Source organism: Syngnathus typhle, linkage group LG8 (assembly GCF_033458585.1).
Source record: "Syngnathus typhle isolate RoL2023-S1 ecotype Sweden linkage group LG8, RoL_Styp_1.0, whole genome shotgun sequence".
NCBI classification, from domain to species: domain Eukaryota; kingdom Metazoa; phylum Chordata; class Actinopteri; order Syngnathiformes; family Syngnathidae; genus Syngnathus; species Syngnathus typhle.
In genome coordinates this window covers 4,110,028-4,135,906 of record NC_083745.1, presented here as the reverse complement: position 1 = coordinate 4,135,906, position 25,879 = coordinate 4,110,028, and the positions used below count along the sequence as shown (strand labels likewise).

Below are 25,879 nucleotides of genomic sequence, written 5' to 3'. Positions count from 1 at the left end.
CAGCCCACACAAGCTTGTTTGTTTTTTTTTGTTTTTTTTTCATCTTTGTTGTATTTTTAGCTCTCTTGTTTGCCTTTGCCCACAGGTTCGCAGTACATCACTTGTAAGCTTCAAAATTGCTCCGAGGGAAACAAGGGCAAGCCTTTTGCCGGGTTGATCATCCCCAACTCCCTGGTGGTGCAGGACGAATACGTTTTCATCCAGGTGTTTTTTTTTTTTTTTTTTGCATTGTCTGGCTTCATTAAAAGTCAATTAAATGCCGTAAAAAGCGTCTCATTCAATTGCGTCTTAATGCACACTTGTGTTTTTCATTAAATAAAAGGGGGCCATTATCCTGCGAGGGGAGGGGGCGAGGAGGGGCTGAGATTGAGAATCACAGCGCTCATCTCCACTACATTGCGCAAAGTGCTAATCGGCCCACCTTTTTAAGCACAGCGTGACTTGTTTGACACACGGCGGGAAACATTTATAGGGAAGTTTGTCAACACTTAGTGCAAATGTGATTACCTGTGTTCTGTTTGCAGGTGCCAACAGGAGGCCGATCCGTCCATTACGTGTCCTACAGAAGAAACTCGTTCTACCCGGTTAAGCTGCCAAAGTACACTCTACCCAAAGTAAGACACCACGCGGCATCTGGAGTGTTGAGCCGTTGGCTTGCTTTGATGTTTGCGCTCTCGCGTCAGACCGGACTAGAAAGGATTTGGCCTTGATTTGCAAAATCCGTGAAAATTTCTTGTCGACCGGTTGCGATTCTCAACATGGAAGCTGCATAAAAACAAAAGCAGCATTAGCAGAGACATGCATATGAGGGAAGATTAGTCGAAAGCTCAACCTAGGATTACTTCTGTGTCAAGACCTCTTCTGCTTTTAGAAGTCGTCTGCACAAATTGGATGACTACAAATGTGTTTAGCTTGAAAAATTTGTTTTGCTCTCATCAACCAATCAGAGGACAGAAAAATGCTGATGTCATCGGATGGCTCGCTCGCGAGCTTTGGGCGGATGAATTTGAAAGCGGATTGGTTAAAGAACACTTGACAAATTTATTATCACATAAATTCCGTAGGGCATCTAATCCAATATCCTTTTTATGTCGGAGCAAAGTTATCTTAGCTCAACAAGTTTTATTCGTGAACAAAATTACGCATAATCTACCTGCATGGTGGCGGTCCTCTTACAGTTTAATGAAATTCATTTTGACTTTAATTGTTCTGCTCGTGTGTGTGTTTGTGTGGCCCCCGCAACTCCAAAGGAGACTTTTGAGGCAGAAAAGCTCATTTGCATTAGTGCCGTGTTCTTACACCATTTAGTGGAGAATAATGTTGTGCATTAAGAGGGAAGATGTAAGGCGAGCGGGGGGTGAGGGTTGTCAAGAGGGATTTGCAGGCTACTATTGCGCATATCCATCCGTCTTTGTCACAAAGTCGAGGACGCACATCACCGGGCAGTGTTATTCTCAATTATCATTAGTTATCGAATAAAAAATCACAAGCCGCAGCGCACGTTAATGTACCTCTTCTTTTGATGCCTTGTTACTTAGCAACCTGAAACCTACTCTCCCTTTTTAGGACTTGCAGATTATTAGCACCGACGACAACCAGGTGGTGGCGGCTATCCAAGACTGGCACCAAAATGACTCGTACAACCTGTATATGTCCGAGTCTCGGGGTCTCTTCTTCACGCTGATGCTGGAGGATGTGGTGAGCAGCGGCGGACCGGAAGGCAACATCATGATCGACCTTTACGAGGTGGGCGCCAACACTGATGCTTTCATTGTAATATTTGTGCTCATGGTTAACTGTTTAAAAAAAAAAACAACTAAAAATGGAGACCTGATTTTTTTTAGTTGGGGACCTTCTCTGCCTCCTCTCGCTGGTTTTCTTTGTCCTCTATCACACTGCATCTCCTATAAATCGTAAACAAAAGATCACTTAAAATCGGCGCTAAAGATGAACCGCAATACAGATATTCACTGTACAAAGAAGAAAAAAACACTCTCAACATTGTCCCAGTAGAGAAGTCAAATAACAGGAGAAGAAAATAACTTTCCTAAAATACATTCCGGTTGAAGCGGCAACAAAAACCAAGTCTGTCTTTGACAAAAGCCGAACATCAACAGCGTCGTTTCAATTCCACATCGTTTCCGCAATAATGGAACAGATGCCGATGCACCGCAAGATTTGACTTAAAGAAGAAGCAAAACCAAAAAAAAGTCTGTTTGTGTAAGCGAGCAGGCACCAGCAAAAGCGGCGACGCTTGGGGCCGGCAGGCTGGCAAACTGGATTTCGTGCGGATGTGTGTTGACAGATGTCGAGTGAGGTCGCGCATCACCGCGTGTGCTCTACGTGTGTGCGCGTGTGTTTAAGTAGCCCCGATTAATTCTTGTTTGCATTCAAACACTTAAAGTGCCTGGCTGGGCGCCGTCAGCGTGTCATTCATTGACCACTGCGCCCACATTCATTTAGCTGCCGTGACTCAGCAGCGTGAGTGTTAAAAGGAAAAGTAGCGAGTGCAGGGTTGTCAGACTCATTCTTATCACGGTGCTGCATTGTCGTTATGCTTTCCCTCAGAGGGCCGTTCCGACTGTGAAATCGTATAAATGTTCACAAATAAATCCAACAAATTGATGACAGTGAACAAAATATAAATGCAAGTCCCAACTTTTCCCCCCATGTACACCAAAGGCTCGTTTCTCTTAAATATTGTTCACAAAGATTTTATGGTTGGCAGTAAAGGTGTTAGCAGACCACATAAAATGATCTGGTGGGCCAGATCTGGCCCCTGCGCCTTGAGTTTGACAACGGTCTATAAGGGCCAGCCGTCATCTCTTTGCGCACAAATTGAAAAAAATAACACGTCTGGAAATCTCAGGGCTGCGCCAGATGTTGTTTTGATTCTGCAGATGGTGCAAAATCGTGCTCCCTGTCAGGAAAACATCTTGTCTAATTGTGACATGTCTTCCTCCCCAAACCCTAGCTCCAGCTTTGTTTTACTTTCAATAATGTATGCTTGTTTTTATCCTCCCCCTCTCCAACGCACTCTTTTTTTTTTTCTTTTTTCAAAGGGAGGTTATTTATTTTCACCCCATTGCGCTTATGTTTCATGTCTTGCAGGTTGCTGGGATTAAAGGGGTGTTTCTGTCAAATAAAGTTGTGGAGAACCAAGTGAAAACTTACATCACGTACAACAAAGGCAGAGACTGGCGGCTTCTGCAGGCTCCAGCGACGGATCTCCAAGGCAAGCGGGCGGATTGCGAGCAAGTAAGTTGCTTGCTGTCATTGGCTGCCAGCAAAATTTCGCTCTTAGTCAATCCGCTAACAAGACGTTAATGCCTTTCCCCGCAGCCGTACTGCTCGTTACATCTGCACCTCCACGTTTCGGAGAATCCTTACACCTCTGGAAACATTGTCAGCAAAGAGACGGCGCCTGGGGTTATCGTCGCATCAGGTGAAGATGAATTTGAAATAAGCTGTTTTTGCGTCACTCTTTTCGCGTCAGGATTAATATTTGGAGCCTCATGACTACATCTTGAGCTGTACATGCAAACGCCAAGACATTACAGCCATCACAGCTCCATCTGCCTGATCTTATTTATTTATTAATTTATTTACTTACTTACTTTTATTGATTTAATTTATTGAGTTATTTATCTATTTAGTCTTTTATGAATCGATTGATTGATTTATCCCCCTGCGAGTCACTGTTTTTCTTTAGGTAAAAAAAAAAAAAAAAAGTCAACCTTTTTATCTTGTTCTTGGGTCCTTGAGTTTTTCTCATCTTTTTGACTTGCAGGTGTCGTTGGACCCGAGCTCACCACTACAAATGTCAGCATCTTCATCACATCTGACGCTGGCAACACGTGGAGAGAGGTAGACTACGATGAGGATAAACGCTTACTCAACTAGTTAGCTTAGCTCTTTACTCTCTGCCAAATAAGGAAGGTTGAATTATCTGTTTCTTTACTTTTGTATTAGCTGTCACGATGACGTGGCCTCGAGTGTATAGAAAATGCATCCCATCACCAGCAATGACTCATATTGTGGGTACTAATAAAAGATGGCTGACAGTCAGTTTCCAAAAGTGAAGTTGCGTCGAAGCCTCCACTTTGTCACTCCTCGTTTATATTTAGAATAAGACGCTTTCAAAAAGCCAAGAAATAAAACACACAGCTTTTTTGCCACGGGCCAGAATCGTCTGTTAAGTCAACCCATCTTGATGCTCTCGTTAGTTCAAACAAGCGAGAACGAGTCTGCGTCTTGTTGTTTCTTTCGTTTGTTTTATGTATGCGAGTCTGTTACGCCTTCCCCAGCTGCTGCATAAATTCAAAAGTAAGAAAAACTAAGATAAAGATGGCGGTATGTGTGTGTGTGTGGAGGCTTTTCAGGAAGAGTACAGCGTGTTCTTCCTCAATCAAGGAGGATCTCTGGTCGCTATCCGACACACACCTCTGCCTATTCGACACATTTGGTAGGTGTCCCACTCAACCATCAATCTTCTGACGAGAGACGCTCCTCTGGCGTCACGGCTCTATTTGTAGCCGGGCTGTTTGTGATCCATCCGTTGTTGTTGTTCTTCTTCCCTTAGGCTGAGTTTTGATGAAGGCAGAAACTGGGACAAATTTAGCTTCACCTCCTCGCCGCTCTATGTGGACGGGGTGCTGGGGGAGCCCGGGGAGGACACCCTCATCATGACGTAAGAGATGAAAGTCATTGGCGTGTTGGCGCGCTGTTAATGGAGGCACAATGACATATCGGCCTTTGAAGACTTTTCCATTCGAGTGCCTGTGAACGCGTTTAATTTTGCCCTAGATATGTCTCGCTCTTTTTTTTTTTTTTTTCCATTCGCTCGCAATTGATTAAAAGCAGCCTGTTGGCCAAAATAATTATTTTTTTATCTCAAGTGCAGCAAAAGTTCCGACCTACTTTCCCCCACCGCCTTCCACTTTTGACTCGCAGGATCTTCGGTCACTTCAGTCACCGATCCGAGTGGCAGCTGGTCAAAATTGACTTCCGGTCCATTTTCCAACGCCGCTGCACTTCGGAAGATTACGCGCCGTGGCAGTTGGACAACGAGGTACGTCGGTCTTTGGGCCGACAGGCGATGCTTCCTTTGATTTGCTCTCGCCTCGAAAAGCGGGCCAAAGAAGACGACAAAGACGCAAAGAGAAGAAGAAGGCTGTGAGATGGTTCTGATTCATTATTCATTGCAGGGAGAAGTCTGCATCATGGGGATGAAGAGAATCTTCCAGAAACTGCGAGTAAACGCTCGATGCGTCAAGGCCAGAGAACAGTACATCTCTCAGATGTCAGAGTCCTGTCCGTGCACAGAGGCCGACTTTGAGTGGTGAGACCCTCCCCCCCCCCCTTTTCAATAGAAAACACACTCGCACTCAACCACAACACATAATAACAACATGAAGGAGCCTTTGAAAACTTTTCACTTAGTAGTCAGGGCCTCCTGTTTTGTTTTTGTCAAGTTCAAAACAACAACTGGGAACTTCACTTTGATAAAAAAAAAAAAAGCACTTGTGCAAAACAATAGGAAAAAACGGAGGTTAGCACGTCAAGCGGCCAGCGATTATCATTAGCTCATTTAATGAGAGGACCCACTTTTGTTGTCATGTTGTTCTCTTCCCTCACAGAAATTGGCTGTGTTCGCGCCCACAACGGCGCCCTTTTCAAAATAAGACCGTCGCGTATGTCTGAAATTACAAACATCTCGCTTAATCCGGTCGTCCAGTCATGCCAGGCAGGCGTAGCGTTGGATGAAAATGTGTGCGTGAGAGAGAGAAACATTCTCCCATCTTCTGATAGCATACGTGTGAAGAAAAAGCTCTTTTGGTACAAACAGTGGATTAGTAAATACCATCAAACTTCAACGTCCTGGTTCTGTCTCGGCAAAATGGTTTTGGGAGTCAGAAATTGGCTTTGATGGGCAGTTCATAAACAGGCTCATCGAAAAATCTGTTCAATGTGCACTGATGTGACGTTGACCCCGTTATGCTCACTTTTCGTCTTGAAAAATTATGATGCAGTCTTAGCTGATTCTCCTCAAGCACTATTCAAAAGGAGAGTCTTGATTTGCTTTGGATTTCTGATTACGTTTGTTACTTTCAAGTGATTCCCGGGAGCGTTGAACGGAGGTAACATTTGCCCGTCTACGTTCTTTCTTCACAACAGTAGAATTTTGCAGTCCTTACATTGCTCTGTTAATTTTTTTTTCCGGGCTCAACTACGGAACAATTCTCATCTTAAAATGGTGAGTCAAGAAGAAGCATGTAATCAGCTGATGAAAAGAAGCGGCGATCATTTCAACTGATACAAAAGAGCTCGTTTGACAGCGCTGTATTGTGGCCTCCCTCGTGTATAGTTTAGAACTTGCTCCTTGACAAGACTTAATTAGGAGCTATTTCTTTTAATGTGTTAAGTAGAATCATGTGACAGGTTCCCTCACGTCAAGACTGTCTTGTACTTGCTTCTTTTTTTTTTACTCTCTTTGATCGGGAGCAAAATGAAAGGCGCTGGCGTGCGTAGTTAACAATCTTCAACGCCATCTCGTCAAGTTCTGCCATGAAAAGAAATGTGAAAGAAAATGTGAATCTGGCTTGGTAAAGTCTTAATTACTTGTCATTTGAAGAAAAAAAAAATTCTGTTGCCCCGAGTTTAATCATTGAAATATCAAAGTTCTTCTCTGTGTTCCGTACGTGACAGCGACTACGGATTTGAGCGTCAGGTCGACGGAAGCTGCACTCCGGCGTTCTGGTTTGTTCCCTCGGCCACATCCAGAGATTGCATCACGGGGGAGAGCTTCCTCAATTCCACAGGGTACAATGTGAACTCATTCCGCTGTCACGTCAAACAAGCCGTAGCGAGGGGAGCACCGATGGTAAAGATTCGCTTGGTCGGAAATCTATTTTTCACTGGCAGATACCGCCGAGCGTTGTCTAACAACTGCACGGAGGGGACTCTGCTCAAGTACAGCCCCAGGCGGCAGAAGTGTCCCCGTCAAGTCCCCAGGGGCCTGCAGCTCTTCACCAGCGAGGGCGTGCTGGTGGCGGCGCTCAACAAGAACGTCACCTTTTTGGTCTTTCTCGAAGAGGGCCTGAGCTCAACCACGAGCGTAACGGTGGACTTTGGCGACGGCACGACCATATCCTACGTCAACATCAGCTCCATAGAGGACGGCGTCAAGCATGTCTACGGCAAAGTTGGCATCTACCAAGTTTCTGCCACAGCGAGCAACGTTCTGGGCTTTGATCGGGTGACGCTCTACCTCCACGTCACTTGTGAGTCACGAGCAGAACTTCATAATGAGGGAGGAGTGATTTGTGGGTTCTGTTGAATAGAACCGACATCTCTATTCCCTCAAATATAGTGTTTGGACTCTGTTGCTAACCAAAACAGCAGCACGATTTGCCCAAACACAATATCCATCTTCAAATTGACCGCAAATGAAAATCTTGGTTGCATTCCCTCAAATATAGCGTTTGAACTCTGTCGCTAACCAAAACATCAGCACAATTTGGGATCATCCATTTTTGTTTTCTTGCTCAAAGGTCAGCTCGAGCAGGTGCAGCTCTCCGCTCCGTCCGTGGCCATCAAGAACAAAGCCGTCAACTTCACGACGACGCTGCGACCCGCCAACGTAGGGACAGTCACGTACTACTGGTGGTTTGACAACAAAACAGAGGTGAGATTTACCTTTCAATGGACGCCAGTGACAGCCTTCATACACTTCCTCGTTGGCCTTTCAGCCTTTGCTGAGTCTGGATGGAGGGATGTCCTTCACCTTTTCTCGGGAGGGAAGTCACGTGGTCACCGTTCAGGCTTCAGTCGGGAACACCGTCCATCAAGATCACATGACAGTGGCAGTTTATGGTAAATTGTTTTACGTCTTTCTGACAGGGAAACTATTTCTATCACTTATGTCCAAGGTCATCTGTGAGGTGGCGTTTATACGAGCTGACTGCCGCCAGGAGAGACGGGGCTAATCCTGGACTGCACCCTTTAAGCAATGCAAACCGCGCAGCAATTCACATTCAGACTATATAACCACTCACAGGCCTCTGCAAAAAAAAAAAAAAAGTTGAGAAACTTTTCTACGGGTAGTTTTGTCCACCTGTATTACACTGCCCTCTGGTGGCCAAGATGCACACACCAGATGCACAAACCTTGATGCACAAACTGTTGAATTAATGTATTTATTTGCTTTACAGATTATTTCCAGTCACATATTCTGGCCTTTTCCTCCAATCTGGATGACGCCAACCCCGGCCTGTCTGAGTGGCGGACGGACATCGGAAGGGTGGTGAAGCGCTCCGTTGTCCAGGTCAGGAATCCCACAAATGTCTTTTTCTTTCCAACTTGGGTTGGAAATCTTTTTTCAGCGCTCGTTACACGAGTCCAAAAGACAGCTGCTTATGTAAAAAACCTGCTTTGCAAGCTCTAAATATATCTCCGTGTATAAAACATTCACTTTGACCTTCTGTCTTGTCAGACCGTGACAGCAGATCTCAGCTTAAAGCATAAATGCACTAAAAGCTGGATTTTTTTTCTTCTTTTTTTTTTTTTTCCCCAAGCAAAGTCTGTCAGACTGAACCTGCGTGTTTGCGCTGATTTGTGCGTCCGGACTTGACAGTGCTTAGGAAAATGAGAGATGAAGCCGAAAGACGACATGTGGATGAGTTTCCGTTGTTGTTAAAAAAAAAAAAAGGTCACGGGGATCAGCGAGGACCAGTTGCTGGTCAACGTGTTCCCAGGTCTTCCGACCACGGCCGAGATCTTCATCGTTCCTGAGAGGAGGAACAGAGGCGACGCCAGGGGTGAAAAGCGCCAACACCTGGAACAGGTATTTCTTACCTATTTATTGTCAAGTCTGGCAGCTTCTCGAAAAGTCAAAACGTGTGTGAAGAGGCGAGAAAATCAAGCAGCTCTATTTCTTACTGATCACCATTATGCTTTTTTTCTTTTACATTTCACACACGTTTCTGTTTGCAGTGTGAAGAAAAAAAAAGGTATTTTTATGAATAATTCTCTGTGAGCATTTCTAAACATAGAAAGCCAATTTGGATCGGGATCATCTGCTTTGCACCAACAATGTGCTTAATTAGCAAACTCCAAGGTACCTGAATCGTAATGACTTCATCAACAATCATGCCTGTGTAAGTAGGCAGAACATATTAGTGGAAAAACATTGAGTTCTGGCGTGGATGACAGAACCAGAAGAAAATATTTCAATTGTATTCAATTTATAATCGCTTTAATTCAAAATGATTATCACATCGTGGTCATTCATCCAACACATTTCTTCCGTTCATTCAATCTGTTGATTAATATTTCAACAGCATTTCAAAGGAACAGGTGTCCCTAATGTAATGACCTGGAATTGTCCATTCACATGTAATGCGCTTTCTTAACACTAGAGAGCAATGTCGTTCCATATAGACCCACAGGAGACGACGCCGCAGACACGATTACAATTGGTTGACATATTTTAGTCATTTTCGACGACAATTTGAATAATAATACTACTACAAGTAATAATATTACAGCTTCATAGTGAGGACCTCTACCTCACTATTAGTCCTGAATTCGAATCTCAGCTCTGGCCCATTGAAACTGTCTAGAGGTGCAAATGAGTGTGAAATATTGTTTGGCTGTGTGTGCCCTGTAATAAATTGGCGACCATTCCAGGGTGTACCCAGCATCTCACCTCAAAGTCAGCCGCTGGGATAGACTCCAGATTGGCCGTGACCCCAATGAGGACAAGCGCCATGGGGAATGAACGGATGGATAGTAAAAGCAGTAATTCCAGTCTTCTACAGACGTCCTCTGTTGTGAAAGCGATCAATAGAATGGCGACATAAGCTAATTTTTTACCCTGCGAGCAGGTTAGATTTCGGTGTGGCCTGAGTAAACACGACTGTCGGGGCTCACAGTCAGTCTCAAACAAAGTTAATAGGTATTTAATTACATTGATGCATCATATAATTGGCAGTAAGCGAGGAGGCAAACCGGGGCAGGAGGCCTGCATTGGGAATTAAAGTGATGGATTTATCCTAAGCCTGTCTGATTACCTGCTCGAAACATCAGGACAAAGGGATAAACAGAAGTTGTGCAATTTCAGTAGAAATTGCCTCTCAAAGTTGGATGAGTCTGAATTTTTTATTTTTTTCCATCCCTTCAGTTTAATTATCTTGATTCTAAACATGGAAACCCAACACATTTTCTAATCACACATTCCTGTTTGGATGTGCAGCAAGCTTATTAAAAAGTGTAATAGATTTACTGACCCTGAAATACCACGAGAACAAAAAGTAATTATTCATACTGCGTGGAGTGCTCTAATTTTAACCAGTGGGAAGATTTCCGATGGAGCGAAACGGACTTATTGAGGCATAAGATGACAACGCCGACGGGCTCTCTCGTTGTGCCACGGCCTCGTGTCGGCCACTTTAATTGTGCTGGGTCGTGCGTTTGGGACCTGGGCCTTCAGTGGTGACTAAATCTGAATACCACAACTGTCACGTCACAATCACAGAAAGCATCAAAATATTACACATATGCAACACAGCGGCACACCAAGAATCTTGTCAAAATTTCACACATTTAATGAGAGTCCAGGCGTGATGACCTCGTTTTTTTATCGTGGCGGTAGCGGTTTTAATCTTTCAGGTTATTCTCCTAGCGGGTACTTCATATTTGCTCTGAAGCGTGTTTTGGCCTTCACGATTTTAGAACACGAACTTTTCTGAGCAGCTGTGGAACACTGTTGCCATGGCAACCCGCAGCTTACCAAGAGAAGGCAAATTTTTGAAGGCTCAACTTAAAAATATTTGATATGTGAGATTTTTCAAAAATGGCTCAGTAGCGACCGCTACATTTTCTTTTAATGAAGCAGCCCTTGTTAACAGTACTCGAGTACAATTTGTGGCTACGCTACCCTCCTCTGCCCTCTAGTGGTCGCCTGAGAAGATTACGGGCAGATTACATTAACATGGCAACACACAGGCTGAAATTTGATTGGACCAAAAAAAAAAAAAAAAAGAACAGACTACTGGGATTTAATCGCTAATACAATTTCATGCAACCAATTTTGTAATTTAGCTCAATAGTATTGAAGGTAGTTGTTCTATTAGTTTAACCCGCTGGCTGGATTTTTAAATGCGTTACAAAAGACAAAGCACATCTGTCACCATTGAAGACAAAAACTATCAATTTATTTTCAAATGTCAGTGACTCACCAAAGCAAAACGCCCTTTACCTGACAGGGCTTCCATCAGCATCAAACATGCACCGGCCCCGTTAGAAGAAAAAATTCATAATTCAAGCAGCTGAAGGAAATGACTAAGGCTGAAATATTGATGGTGGAAGAAGCATGGCCGCTAACCGTTTGCCACTCCTCCCTCCCTCCCTCCCTTCACAGCTCTCTCAGGTGCTGCTAAGTGCTTTGAACCAGGACCTCGTCCAGTTCACACTCAAGGCGGGAGTGCAGGTGAACGTCTACGCCAGCAGATTGTCGCCAGGTGAGCGCGCCTGCACACCTCGGGGACGCACGGGTTCCTTTCAGGTGACCGCATCAGCCGTGTTGTTCATTTCCATTTGTTCTCCACCTTCTCTTTTGAAGCTCCTCTGGTGGACAGCAGCGATAGCAGCCACAGCAGCACTGCCATCATAATGCTGGTGTCCGTGGCGCTGATGGGGCTGGTCGTCTTTGCCATTTATAAATTTAAAAGGTACAGTACAAGCAACGCAGCAGTAAAGTCACACAGAAGGTGCCATTTTCATGACATTTGGGATATGTATAATTTAAAAAAGAAAGAAACAAATAAAAAAACTAATCTCCATATCCTTTAAATTCCTCAAAAATCGGCAGCGTGCTTTATTTATGAATTTCAAATCGAAGTCGAAAAATAAATCATCCCGCCGTATAATACACGAGTGCGAGATGACCAAGCAGCAGCAGCAGCGACAATCGTTTATGCTAACCGTGACGCAACTCGCAGCCAAGTGGCGGTGAGGCCAACTTTATCAAACGTTCATCTCATTGCAAAGTTCCTGCTATTGTCGATGTGCCCATTTTGTCATAATTGACTCATTTAAATTCATGCAAGCACCTCGCCGCTGAACTCCCTCAAAACTTCCCCCAAGTATTTAGCCGCCACAAATCTCCGAGTTATGGACACGGGCGACACGATAATAGCTGCGGGAATTAGACGATTCCCCTCCGTCTCAATCCGCGCAATATTACAGCCAATGACAGCCTAATCAATTCTCGCCCGGCCTTGCGTGCCAAATGGGTGTCGGGGGCCGGCGGTTATCAATATTCATCTGCGTGACGATGTGAGGCTTGACCTTTAGGAAATGCTAAACGCGGCCGCCCAAGGTGAGGCGAGAATGGCAGCAGAGGGTGACGAGATAAGTCCTGAGACAACACGTGTTGCAAAGTCAACCGTGTACAGTAAACATTGTCACTCAGCTGTGGAAATTTGCTTGTTTGACTTAAGAGAAGAAAATAAATTGTGCGTGTCGATTTCACGCCTCAATTCGATGGACATTGTGCACTTGATCTCTAAAAGAATGGCCGCCATTAGAGGAAATATGGCACTAATATGACCCAAAATGCATCAGACATGCAAAGGGAGTTTCTGGAATGTAAAAAAAAAAAGTTTGAGACAGCACGGCAGAGTGCGTCTGAGGGGATGAAAAATTGATTGAAGATGGAGGTGAACAATAGGAAAGTGCAAGTGCGATGCCCGGTGGACTGCAAAGTGGCCCAGTTCGCCCGCTTTCAAGCAATCCTCCGACGTCCTTAAAAATAGAGTGCCGCGCATTATGTTTAGTAGACGCATTAGCGCCGAGCACTTGATGGCAGCTCTCCATTAAGGTGCCCCCCCAATGTTATTATTCTTTAAAAAGAGCCTCTTGCTTTTGGGTGAAATTTTCGGTTGAGACTATTAAGGACTTTAACCGTTGGCGCCAAAGTTAATTTGACTTTGAAATATTTGATGTATTTTTCTCTCAAGTCCTTCTTGAAAATGTTAGCATTGTATGCTAGTCTAATGTTGCCTACCATTGCTAGCTAGAACGAATAATAAGTGGTTAGGATAGAGGAAGAATAGACAGACACTCGTTTGGTTGGTGTAAAAACAAAATACAGAAAACAACACGCATTCTTTCAGATGACCTGCCAAACACTTCAACTGTCACCGTCACGCTTCCCGCACGGCGGCTAGCGCTTTAGACCGTTAACAGTCCGCCGCCCGTACGGGCCAAGCCTGCCGTTTAAAAAGTCAATTTGCCACAACGTGTCCCCTTTGACCCTTACCGCCCCCTCAGGAAGATCCCAGGCCTCAACACGTACACGGCGGAGCAGCCTGACAAAGAACAAGAGGTCGTTTCCACCGTCACCTCCGTGGCGGACACAAAAGCTGAGGCGGATAAGATGACCTCACTGGATCGCGTGGATGTACAGCTGGATTCAAAAAGTAGAGGTATGTTGTTTTTTTAAATTTTATTCTGGACATGACAAGAAGCTACTACTAAAAGTCAAAAAGGCAGCGTTAACGAAAAGAACATCAAGGCTAGCGTTATCGGGGCGCAGCGGCCATGAATATGTTCCGACGCGATAGCATCATTATAAGAAACAAAACACCTTCGCATCCCTCACACTTAATGGCCTCGCTCCTTTATTACTCGCGTGCATAACTTAACCTTTGAATAAAAAGAGAAGCCATTCAGAAAGTAGAAGGTAATACTCTTGGCGTTGGCGCTTTTGAAAAGCTTCATTCAAATTCAGTTGACAAAAAGAAAAAATAAATCGACATTATCAAGACATCTAAAGAGAATGCTTGGAAAAAGGAACGCTTGCAAAATCATAGACAAACTGTCACAGTCATCAATCTTTGCTTGAAGATGGGCCAATAAAACTGCACATCTCTTTTTTTCTTCTTATATCTATCTCATTTGTATGCATCTATGAAATGCACACATCACCACGGATATATTTTTAGTGTTTGACTTTAGTACTTAACTCAGTGAGTAGTTTACGGTGTCTGCCAGCCGCAGGTAGATCGGAACGGCGCTCGGGGGAGCCGAAGCGTCGAGATACGTGAGTTATTTGTCCCAATAAAATAATTAGTGCACTGGGAGCGCGATGAAGAGTGTGAAAGCTTTTTCATCAAGGAACATCCTCGCCGCCCTGGCTTGATTTACTCGCCTCCGCTGCAGTTGACCCGTCCAAGATGAATGAATGTGTTTTCCACGCATGTGTGTGAGTGTGTGTGTGTGTGTGTGTGGGGGGGGGGGGTCAGGGTTAAGGGGGGGCAACAAGGTTCTCATGCAAATGCTAGCATAAACCTCCTCCTGTGTTTGTCCTCTCTTGTCCCCTCGCCAGGCTACCTGCCATCGCGTGCCGACGTCAAGCTCCCAGATGAAGCGCCCCATGTGTTTTAATGTGCGGCGTCGACGGGGGAACGCCAAAGCAATACATCTTCCCCGGCCGGCAGTTACTTCCAGCGCGGTCACGATGAATGCTCTCGAGTGTTTTGCTACCCACGCATGGACAGAGCGGCTCACGCTGCGGCGCCGCGCCCGCCTAATCCATCCGAGGAGACTGTACAGATTTATACATCCCCGCTCTCCAAATGGGACTCTCTTTTTTTGACTGGAGAGTATTTTTCAAAGGACCTTCATCTTTTGATGTAAATAGTGTACAGTCCGTTGAGAATGGAAGAAAGGCGCTTCTTTCCAAAAAGTGGCAGAACACTGAGACAAAGTCGTCTTTCTGGCAGTCGATGGAAAACATTGGAAAGCGTCTTATTGCTACTCCAAGACAGCGAAGGCAAGCGCCTTCATTTAGCCCGTCGCAATCTGCAAGATCTTATCGGCGAGATTGCCATCAAATGAAGGTTGGCAATATCCAGTGGAGGAAGGACAGCCGCCACTTGGACATCTGCGCGCTCCGTCGCCGCCGCCTGATGCTCAAATTATTCCGCGTCACGACAAAAGTGCGAGCGGAATGGAAGATGAAAGCTACGTGCCGATGAGACAGACATCTGTCCCATTGAGTGGACGGCAAATTTTACATTACACGTCTTCAAAAAGACATTAGTGCTGCACAAACGGATTGTTTCACAGCTTGTTTGACGTGTAAACAAGGAAATGTGGTATTTTTATTTTCTCAATAGAGGGAATGGTGTGTTGTACGTTTTAGCTAAGACAGCCCAAGTGCTGTTGTGCGGCACAAATGGCTCCAGTGACAGTTTTTATGACCTTTAGGAATTCCATTCATTTGACACGCTCCCTTGTTTGTTTTACATTGAACACACTCATCTTAACTCCTTCACTGCCAGCACAGTTCAAATGTCTATAGCCGTCAATGGTAGTGAATGAGTTAAAAGCTTTTTTTTAAATTTATTTTTTTAAGAGAAAATCCGTTTCTCAAGACACATTAAGTAGACAACTCAATCAGAATTTGTGGCTGTATCAAATAATGAATTCGACACTTTAGTTATGGATCTTTTCTCAACCACAGAGGACGCCCCAGTTCCCCAATCCACCATGTATCTGTTAGCTGCAAAAGATCTAGAGCAGATGATGAAAAGTATCGATCGTGGCAACATACCAGCATGGATATTGGACTTTTCCTCAGTACTAGGTTGGCCTTCAAGAAGCCGACGGAATAAAGGTTGCCCGACATGGCGAAGACGTATCTCCTGTCAAGCTAGCTCAGCCCACGCGGCGGCCGAGGGTGGTGCGTCTCTTTGAAATGAATACTGGAATTCTATCAAGCCTTTTTTATTTTAAAGTGTTGTCAGCGTTATGTGTCAGTAAGACAAATGAACAAATACATTTTTTTTGGTTCCCATCATGCGGTGGAGGTCCAAGAACTTATCGTGGGATGAACACTGAAGTCTTTTCTGCTTGTGTTCTTTCATGTGAATACTTGTCGGGTTACTTTTGCATGATATGTTGTATTCTGTTGCTGCTTTGTGCAATATTTACATTAAAAATGTATGCTGCAGTTTGTTCAGTTCTCAGTGGTGCATTCAGTTTAAGTAAAGTGATGCTTATTCAGTGAGGTTGTTGGTGGGGTTTTCTTTGTTGCAAAAAATAAAGACCACCTTATGTATTTACACATAAATACTTGCATTTGTTTGCATGTTTGCAGAGCGAGGTTCCAATTCTAAAAGCACAAAAAATCATGCCTGGGTTCGAACCAAGGTCTTCCCGAGCAAGAGCGCGTGTCACCACCCAGTCGGCTATAAAAACTCACAAACAATCAAAACAATTGGTCGTATGCATGTTTTGTATTAGTGATGTGCATTCCAGTTTGAAGGTGAACTGAATCGGTTTGCTCAAAAGATTTGTTAAAAACAATCGTTCACTAAATCGTTCGCTACACTTTTTTTTTTTTTTTTTTTTTACCTACCCATTGAAGTGCCCATGAGGTGAACCTAATCCAGTGCTTCTCAAATAGTGGGGCGCGCCCCCCTTGGGGGGCGTGGTGCTATTCCTGGGGGGGCGCATGTGACCCTGGGGAACAGGCTTTTTTTTTGGCAGTACTAGAATAAAGTGTAATTGCGCGTTTACTACAGCAGGGGGCAGTGGCGCTCTCATTGTTACTTCTGTCACGTTTGCGACAGTGCAACATTTTACGACTTACAAGACAAGTTAGGATAGTCACGGTGGGGAGGGGGGGCGCAAATAGTTTTCTTCTTGCTAGGGGGGGGCGTAACAGAAAATAATTGAGAAGCACTGGGTTAAATAAAGGTTAACCTAAAAAAAAAAAAAAAAAAAAAAAAGTGAACCCTGAACTTTGAACCCGCGGTGACCCCGCGGTGACCCCGTGGTGACCCCGTGGTGACCCCTGGGTGACCTTTGAACCCTGAACTTTCAACTCTAGTTAAAAATCGAAAATGCGCACATGACCCCGTGAACTTTGAACCGACCTTTGACCCCTGGGTGAACTTTGAACCGACCTTTGACCCCTGGGTGAACTTTGAACCGTAAACTTTGACCTTTGACCCCTAGCTAATTACGTTTTTTTTTTGTTTTTTTTTAAACCGGCACAGCAGAACGATCCATGGTCTTCAGAAGCCGCGCTGTCGCCATCTCCTGGTCAGTTAGTGAAATGCTTTTGCTAATGATTTTTTTTCTCTCAATTAAAACAAATCAATTAGCCAGTTGGTTTTCTTTATTTAATATCTATTATCAGACAAAATCAAATTGTGAATCAGTCACCTAGGCTATAGCAGAACAAATAATCCATGGTCTTCAGATGCCACGCTGTCGCCATCTCCTGGTCAGCTAGTGAAATGCTTTTGCTGGTTTTTTTCCCTCTCAATTAAAACAAATCAATCAGCCAGTTGGTTTTCTATATTTAATATCTGATATCAGACAAAACCAAATTGTGAATCAGTCACCTAGGCTATAGCAGAACAAACAATCCATGGTCTTCAGATGCCACGCTGTCGCCATCTCCTGGTCAGCTAGTGAAATGCTTTTGCTGTTTTTTTTTCCTCTCAATTAAAACAAATCAATCAGCCAGTTGGTTTTCTTTATTTAATCTCTGATATCAGACAAAACCAAATTGTGAATCAGTCACCTAATCACAGGCCACTTCATTAGGGAAAAAAGTGGAAGTGAAAAGTGCCACACCCACCCTTATCCTAACTTCCTGATTGGCTGTATGATCAGTGTCGTAATTCGGACACTCCATTAGGTACATCACCATTTTCAGGTGTAAGTAATACATTTATGCATGTGTTGTGCATTTTAAAAAAAAAGGAATAAGACAGACAAGTTTTAACAGGTTTTAATGTTTATTAAATTAACGGTGAAAAGTAAAGGTGAACGGGAAATGCAATTCACGACTCGTTCGTGAACGGGAAGTGACGTCATTTTCTTCTTCGTTTTGTTTTACGGCGAGGTGGCACCAGCTTTAATACGCATTACTGACACTTACTGGTCACTTTAGGAAGTGATTCGTTCACTGAACGTTCTTTTGAACGAATCGTTCACTCACGAGCCAACACTACCACTGACTCTCCCGCTGCGCGACAAATTAATTATCCCGTTCCCTGGGAAGAAAGTCTGCGAGTCGCACTTTGAATGACTAATGTCCCGCGCACAATAACCCGCAGCAATCGCCCGGCGCCACAATGCGGAATTGATGAGCGTGTTTCCTTTCATCGAGTGAGACATTACGGCGGCCGAGCATCCATTAGCGATTGTTGTCGCCGTTCAATTAGATTGCACTCTGCCAGCACATCTCCAAGCAGTTAGAGGGACAGAGAGAGCAAGGGTGTCTACGAGAAGCTCCCAGGGCGCACATGGCAGACGGGAATGATGAAGATTGGTGGGAGATGTTTAGAGTGGCAAGACGGCAAAAGGCTGCAGGGCAATTCGGTGTGGAAGTTAATTTAGCCTTTTTGACGTGAGGAAAATATTTTGAGGAATTGTGGAGGGGAAGTCAAATGTTTTCATCGGAAATATAAAGGATAGACCTGAATTTAGATGCAAAATTTGAGTCCAATTAGATGACTAAACAAAGTTGACGTTGAGTGCTGTAATTTCCAAGTCATATCATTCAGATGCTTTTAGCAGGAAATTACACAAGAAAGTAGCACTTTAAAGAGATCATAAAAAGTTTTCTTCAGCTGGAAGTGGGGCCGGGCCGGGCCGGGCCGGGCCGGGCCGCCTTTGATAAAGAGGAAGGAATTAAGAACAGTTAGCACCTTCAGGTTGCTGTTGGTAAGCAAACAAAGAGACAAGTCATTATTTAACAAACCAAAAACATTTCAACATGTTTTTCAATCTTCACATCATCTCATGAGGCTATATTGACAAAGCAATTATGGGTCTGGAGAGTCCTCACCATGACCTTTACTTTGAGGTGTGACTTGATGTGGTTTGTTACAAATACATTTTTGACATTATTATTGTTGAACCATGATAGAGGGAAATCAAACGGTGCCATATAAAAATACATTTATTCTGAACGGTTTCAAAATGTACTCACAGTAAGAAAAAGGACACACACAAAAAGTCATCGGTAATAATTAGAGATCATGCACGTTGCTTGGCCATTGCACAAGTGGACTATAGAACAAGGTGTTTCATTAATGTTTATTTCATGTGCCAAGAAAGCTTTAAAATCACTACGACAGAGAACAATTGCTCACCCTAATATACTCTTAAATATATTTTATACATATATTTTTACAATTAATTAGGGCATGCTAGTGTAAAAATGCTGACAGTAGTTGATTAGTGAGACATTGGACATGGAGACAATGAATGAGTTCAAATGAAGTTTTGAGATTTACATTCCTTCTTTTGATTTTATGTACACTTGTCGAGTTACAAAATGTCTGTCATGTTTGTTCAGCTGAGCTATGCTCCACGTGTGTTGAAGCTACACTTGGCCTCAAAGTGCCTTCGGGCTCACATTGGTGAATTATTCGTTGACAGAAAACTGCTATCAAAAATTAATTGAATAGTATAGCTGGTTTACAAAAATCAGTTTTGCTATGTTAGCAGCCAATCGCTCGACATCGGTTTATGAATTTTGTTTGTTATGTTAGCGTTAGACATGGGGTTATTATTCGATTGAACATTTTGATGTTTAAATATTCAATGCTTGATTCTCTTATGCTTTATGTATTTGGGGATAAACAGTTAAACAGTTGGAAGTGAACACATTTTGCCTCTTAATTTAGAAACAGGGAGCTAGCGTCTTAGACAAAAACTTTCTGTAAAACATAACAGGGGTTCACTGTCATGTGCGTTTTTGGCCCAATAAATATTTTAATTTGACTATATTTGTTAGCCCTAACCACAAGATTTTTTTTCTAAATACCGACTAAATACCTTGTTTCCCTGAAATACTTTCTACACTCTCGCGTGGCATATGAATCCTTATTACTTGTTGTTACTCAACTCTATTTGTTGGAAGTGTGAAAACATGACTCGAAACGATTGCGACTATCAGCATGAAGGAACTATTATCAAAAAGAGAAGCCGACAAAGCACACAATTGCAGCACAATTGAAACACAACATTGTGTACTTACTGGGTTACAGTGTGTGTGTCTTTAGACGTTTGTACAGTTTGGATATTCCCTCGTTACAATTCTGTCCATATTCCTCCCCATCGATCCTGAAAAGAAGGAAGACAAATAATTACGCAACAGTCATTACAGGTGAAGCTCACAACTTCTCCCCCGCACATCAAGACGAGAAATGGAGAGGGGGCGTGGCCCATCGAAAGCGCGAGTCGCTGAAAGCGAGCCCGTGAGGTCGGGGGGGATAAATGTATGTGAGGCTGTTGGGATTGTGCAGACGCAGGCGCATTTGAAAGGTGAAACTTGACAATCTCGCAGTAGTGAGCACACTTAAGGTCAGGATGAAGATTTATAAAGTGACTGTAATAATAGCGTATAAAATAAAAAGCACAAAGATAGTCACGCCAGAGTGTGTGTGTGTGGGGGGGGGGGGAACATGAAACATGCGAGTACATACTAAAAAATGATTACAGATCTACCGAGCTCCTCATCCTAACCTTTAGTTTGAGGTGTGACTTGATGTGGTTTGTCATGAAGATATTTCTGTCCTTGATTGTGTTTGAATGCTGATTTAAAAAATGGAAAAAAAAGAGTGAAATAGCCAGTGAAGTTAATTTTTTAAATATATATTTTTTTCAAATTAGATGCCATTTAAAAAAATATTTAGTATTACTTTTTAAATACACTTGAAATCCACCTGTTTCTTGTGGATGATAGCAATAAAGGAATCACTTTTGATGTCTGAGCTATTAATCGTCTAGTAATCCGAGGGGCGACCCCGCAACCGCGTGAGCCGATGATGGATCTGACGCTCCTGGCACACCTGATTGGAAACACTTCCATCTCAAAAGCAGACTCAAAGTGAGACTTGAGGGATTTAATGAAAAGAAAAAAAAAAAGAAAAGGAAAATTAAATGTCTTCCACCCTGGGAAAAAAAAAATATCTCGTCAACAACAGTCGCTTGGTTTCACTTTGGCGACCGCTTGGAAAGAAAGAAGCAGCACTACAAAAGGTGTGAAGAAAAAACAAAAAGTCTGCAGCCTTCATGTCATGTGAGAGGAATGAAATGAATCCCTTTGTCAATCAAAAGTAAGCATTGCTAAGATTTTTTTTTTTTTAATGTATTGGATATCATTATGGGGCGGCATGATGCTTATGCCTAGCACGTCTCCCTCAGTGGTGAGAGCACCCAAGCTTCCTTCCCTTTTTTTCTTCTTAGTCATTCTCGCGAGCTGCTTTTCCATGTCCGTTCCATTTCAATTTTCTTTTACATTATTTTGATGTTGAACTATAAAATATCTAGACTTTTTATCCTTTTTGTGTGCATAATGAGCATAAGAACTGATTTCAATTTTCTTTCCTATTAAACATGTAATAAATATTGATTTTTTTTTTTAAATCCCACCTTGGTTACATTGTTTAACTGCTGTCAAGATTACAAGGGTCAAATTTCAACCGTTTGAGCACCCCTGCTTGAGAGTCAGCAGGTGTACTTTGTGAGCGAGCACGCTTTGACTAAATGACAGTCGTAAGCCTTTTGCGGCGACAGCTTCACTCGAAATCCCATATTAACGTGTCACAAACGTTCCCGAACTCCATTTCACGCTGTCACGTCGGTGTCCACGCTGTCGTTCGCCAAGTGATGGCGTTTCAAGAGAAAACAGGTGTACCTCGTTTCCTGGCGTCCAGCTGCTTTTCCGTGAAGTCCTTCTCCGAGGGAAAGTCGGCGAGGTTGACTTTGGGCATGTCGTCCTTCTGACTGACCGTGCTGATCATCTCGGGTTCCTTCTCCCGACTGTCCTCCGTCTCCACGTGGATCCAAGGGATTTTCCTTTTTTGGAAGGGCACAGAGCAGGACGACCGCGAGAGGATTTGATGAGAAAGGAGATGAGGATGAGATTTCCAAATTTGTGGTGGGGGGCTTACCTTTTGAACTTGTAAATGAAGAAGGCCGCTAAGCCCACAAACACCACGCAGATCATCACCAACATGGCCGACCCGCTGTGGAGGGTGCTGGAATCCACTAGCGGCGCTAGAGAATAGATTTTAAAAAAGTATTTTTTTACATTTTTTCAATAATATTGTGCAGATGAGCAGAAATAATTAGAAACATCTTTATGGCAGATTTTTAAAAAAAATATTTTACAACTTTTAATATTATAATTGTAATATTTTATTTATATTGCCTTTTAAATACATTTAGCCCTTTCCCTATCTGCTTTTCTCCGCTGGCTGCTGTGAGGGAGTACCATCGATTATTCCAGCATTGCTTGAAAATGCAGCAATATCTTCACAACACAACCATGAGATTGATGGTGTTCTAACGACAACAAAACTTTCAAAAACGGATGCATCAACTCATCACATGTGTCACTCTGGGCCGGACACCATTTGACCTCCTCGGGGTGCAAAAGGAACATCTCGGCTGTCCGCAGGCTTTCCCCGGGGTCCGTCATGTTGCACTGTCATGGCTTTTTAAATGCTGACGTGCGATATTCAAAATTTGTCCCCCTCCTCTCGCTCTTCTTAAGGAAGGACTATGAAGCGTGACCTTTTGGGGATCATCTTAAAAGGCGATGCAGGCCTTTGAACGGCGACACAAATGAAGACAGATCCATCGGCGGATGAAAAGGGTAAAGCCACATAGGACCTCGTTCACGTGCTTTCGCGATATGCTAACAACGACGCGACCTCGAACGCCTTTCCGTCCATCACGTCATCGATCGACGACTTATAAGAAAGAAAGAGGTGCGCGGTGATGCGCACGTTGTGTCGGCTGAAAGTCGAGTATGCGGACGTGCCGTCAGAGAGCCACGTACCCAAAGTTTGCTGAGTGATGTAGACGCTGACGTGAGTGCCAACTTTCAACTCAAAGTGGACCAGGCCTTGGTTGAGGAGGCTGACAAAAGTGTCAGATATCTGTTTAGAAACATAAAAAAAAAAAAAAAAAAGTGAAGCACTGTGAGTGGTATTAATATGCATTAATATATATTTTTTATTTATTTTACTTTATAATATAATATATATATTAATATAATAATATATAATAATAATATAGTATATGTTCCTCCTACCGTCTGCAGTTCCTCCCGCGTTTGCCTCTTGTGCTCATTTGGCGTGAGCACATCGGGCAGGATGAAGAGCTCCGCCGTGGTTGGAAGTCCAGGAGACAAAGACACCAGCAACTGACTGGTGGGAACGCCAGCAACCTGCCAACAAAAAATGACGTCATTTATTTTGCACTTTGAATCCCAAAACCTCCAAATTGCGAGGCACACGCGCAATCCACTTATTTTGTCTCAAAAAGAAAAATCTCGGTTTAATCTTTTTGATTTGATGTTTTCTGCAGCCCATTGGACAGCAAACAAGTTTAGCCTCTGGCAGACAATTACTGTTGTCGCACTGGTTTGTTTTTGCTGCCTCGATCTATTTGATCAAAGTTGTCTGCTTACTGAATTATGCATTTTTGTGGTTCGACAAAGTCGCAAAAACTTCCTCTTGCACCTCTTCCGCAGCATTTTCATCCATCCGTCTCTTCTAGCCTCACATCCTCCTTTTGGCTAGCTTGTCAAGTTGACTTTCTGCGTCTTTCCTCTCATCAGTTTCACTCGGTAAAAGCTGGCTGGTACACAACTTGCCAGCCATTGAAATGTACCCAACGTCTGCTTGCTGTCATCACAAATAAAGTAAGAAAAGAAGCCTTCCAAAAAACAGGCAAGATCTCCGTCACAGCCCATGAAACACGCCGAGCGCTGTAGCGATGGTGCACATGACCATGAAAGACTAATGACCCAGGGAGGTACGGCTGGTCCGGCGAGTCGCGGTTGGGAGTTGACGTACCTGTGACAGGGCTGTCTGCACCACGCGGCCTATGTCCTCCCGCCACTCGCGGATGTCAGGATTGTGCTCGTCAAGCGTCGGCGAAAAGGACAGCAGCAGCGACCTGAAAAACTCTAGCAAACAAAAACAAACCGTTTGTTTTCTCCGCCAGTATTTGACTCATTTTCCCAAAACGTGGAGTTAATTGGCATCAAGATTTTCTGTGTGCTCGCTGTGACATTTCATCCACGTCGGCGAGCAGACCACATGTGTTGCATATTCATGTCACCAATTAAAGTTGCACGTTAACCTTTAACGGTGATATCCCTGGAATCCTGCAGCACCGTGCTTCCACAAGCCACCTGGACCGTGACCTTATTTGTTCCCTCCTTCTGGAACGTGAACGAGATACTCCCATCCAGCGTTATAATAGGCTGCGTTAGAAACGAGACAACAGAAAGACAATAACACATCCAGGGCCGGCGCTATGTGGGGGGCCAGGGGTGACCATGATCAGCAGCTGAATGGGGTAACCTTTGTCTGAGGCTTTTAAAAAATAAAAAAAATATATCATCCCCAAACATCCCTAATACTGTCAGACGACAAAGGGAGGCGGTGCGGCTGAACACGGGCCGAACGTATTTGCAGAAAGAGGCGGAGCTTGTCACCTCTGAGCTGTTGGCGATCCACCAGAAGAAAGTCAACGTCCTGATGTGACTCGGCCAAACCACCGCTGTGAGATTGGTCTCCTTGCCCCTGGAAGCCACCAGAGGAACTGAAAGGTACACACGCTCAACTGGACCTGTGGTAGCAACACATATGCAAATTAGGGTCCGGGAATATATATTATTCCAGTGAATAGTATTCAGTCATATGTATTTGTAATCGTGAGTCTCCCGCACTCATTTATTTATTATTTGTAACATCAAATAACATGGCGCCTTCCACTACAGGTCCCAAACTTGCGCCAGTCTACCATCTCACAGCACACCGGAGCTACTTCCCAAGTCTGAAAAGTACTCCATGAATAAGTGAAAAGCAGAAGAGACAACGTGTGAGTATTTGATTTTTGGCGTACTGGTGATGTGCAGATAGAGCACACAGCTGTCGGATCCCAGGCTGTTCTCGGCCGCCGCCGTCACGCGGTAAATCCCCGTGGCTCGGTAGGCGTGTTGGATGCCGTCGTCGGCCCGGCTCAGGTTGGAGTAAGTGATCCGGATGCCGTCGCCGAAGTCGAGCTGGACGCTGGTCCTCGGCGAGTCTCCCTGAGGAGGGGGCGGGGAGGGGTTGCAACACCTGTCAGCCTTGTAATGGAGCACGTCCATGCGCTGCGCCGCGAAAGTGCTCGGCCCGAGTCGTCCCTTCAGGTGTGTCACAAAGGCTTTGTCGCTGCTAACACACACACGATGACAGGCAATCGAGTCAGAAAATACAACTCGAAATGGCTTGGAGTATTTTCCAAGTATCTCAAGGCTTTATTATTCGCTGCTGTCTTTTACGGTTAAATCAGCAGCAGCAAGGAAATATTTCCCCCTTTGCCCCCTCAGAGTATCGGAAGTAATTAAAATTGCAAACAGAGCTGAACGGGCCCTGGAAGCACCTGATCAAAGTAAAATCTCATCCAATGAAATCAAAGTCAAAATCTTGGCAATTGCGTGTCAACCATCTGTCTGGTGTACCTGCTTCCAGTTGTGGCTCATTTACGTGTGCAACAAAATTTGGAGTGTGCCCAAAAGGCTGCTTGTTCAACAAACAGTTTTGTGTGGATCTAATTTATTCCAAGGCTGTAGCATTTAAAAAAAAAAAACTGAAAATATGTTGTGATTGTGAGACAATATGCAATTATTTTTTCCCATATTTTTTTATTTATATATTTTTTTGATAAACAAATGAATGATGTCAATTTCGATTAATTGTTCAGTAGTATTTTTTTTTCAGGCCTTATTCTATTTAGTGACTGGCGAATCCCTGAAATGATCATCATCAAACTTTGC

The 25,879-nt window shown here is 43.8% G+C and overlaps 2 protein-coding genes across 3 annotated transcripts in view; one reads left to right on the top strand and one right to left on the bottom strand.

Moving 5' to 3' along the window:
• LOC133158003 (VPS10 domain-containing receptor SorCS1-like) overlaps window positions 1–16,026 on the top strand; it is a 59,878-nt gene extending 43,852 nt beyond the window's left edge. For both annotated transcript variants that reach the window (XM_061284761.1, XM_061284762.1), the window contains exons 9-28: window positions 86–204; window positions 525–614; window positions 1,567–1,746; window positions 3,112–3,258; window positions 3,343–3,445; window positions 3,791–3,867; window positions 4,374–4,465; window positions 4,583–4,690; window positions 4,954–5,071; window positions 5,208–5,341; window positions 6,709–6,822; window positions 6,925–7,283; window positions 7,554–7,687; window positions 7,752–7,875; window positions 8,214–8,326; window positions 8,711–8,845; window positions 11,423–11,522; window positions 11,624–11,732; window positions 13,336–13,490; window positions 14,393–16,026. In XM_061284761.1, the coding sequence (XP_061140745.1) occupies window positions 86–204; window positions 525–614; window positions 1,567–1,746; window positions 3,112–3,258; window positions 3,343–3,445; window positions 3,791–3,867; window positions 4,374–4,465; window positions 4,583–4,690; window positions 4,954–5,071; window positions 5,208–5,341; window positions 6,709–6,822; window positions 6,925–7,283; window positions 7,554–7,687; window positions 7,752–7,875; window positions 8,214–8,326; window positions 8,711–8,845; window positions 11,423–11,522; window positions 11,624–11,732; window positions 13,336–13,490; window positions 14,393–14,451 (2,570 nt within the window). In that variant the 3' untranslated portion in view covers window positions 14,452–16,026. The remainder of the gene's footprint in view (window positions 1–85; window positions 205–524; window positions 615–1,566; window positions 1,747–3,111; window positions 3,259–3,342; window positions 3,446–3,790; window positions 3,868–4,373; window positions 4,466–4,582; window positions 4,691–4,953; window positions 5,072–5,207; window positions 5,342–6,708; window positions 6,823–6,924; window positions 7,284–7,553; window positions 7,688–7,751; window positions 7,876–8,213; window positions 8,327–8,710; window positions 8,846–11,422; window positions 11,523–11,623; window positions 11,733–13,335; window positions 13,491–14,392) is intronic.
• Window positions 16,027–18,975: 2,949 nt separating this feature from the next.
• The window catches only part of sorcs3b (sortilin related VPS10 domain containing receptor 3b), a 36,860-nt gene continuing 29,956 nt past the window's right edge, over window positions 18,976–25,879 (bottom strand). Inside the window, exons 21-29 of the mRNA XM_061285629.1 lie at window positions 24,964–25,150; window positions 24,554–24,687; window positions 24,196–24,319; window positions 23,907–24,019; window positions 23,141–23,275; window positions 22,886–22,985; window positions 21,993–22,098; window positions 21,737–21,897; window positions 18,976–20,160 (exon numbers count right to left, since the gene is read on the bottom strand). Coding sequence (XP_061141613.1) covers window positions 20,096–20,160; window positions 21,737–21,897; window positions 21,993–22,098; window positions 22,886–22,985; window positions 23,141–23,275; window positions 23,907–24,019; window positions 24,196–24,319; window positions 24,554–24,687; window positions 24,964–25,150 — 1,125 coding nt within the window. The 3' untranslated portion in view covers window positions 18,976–20,095. The remainder of the gene's footprint in view (window positions 20,161–21,736; window positions 21,898–21,992; window positions 22,099–22,885; window positions 22,986–23,140; window positions 23,276–23,906; window positions 24,020–24,195; window positions 24,320–24,553; window positions 24,688–24,963; window positions 25,151–25,879) is intronic.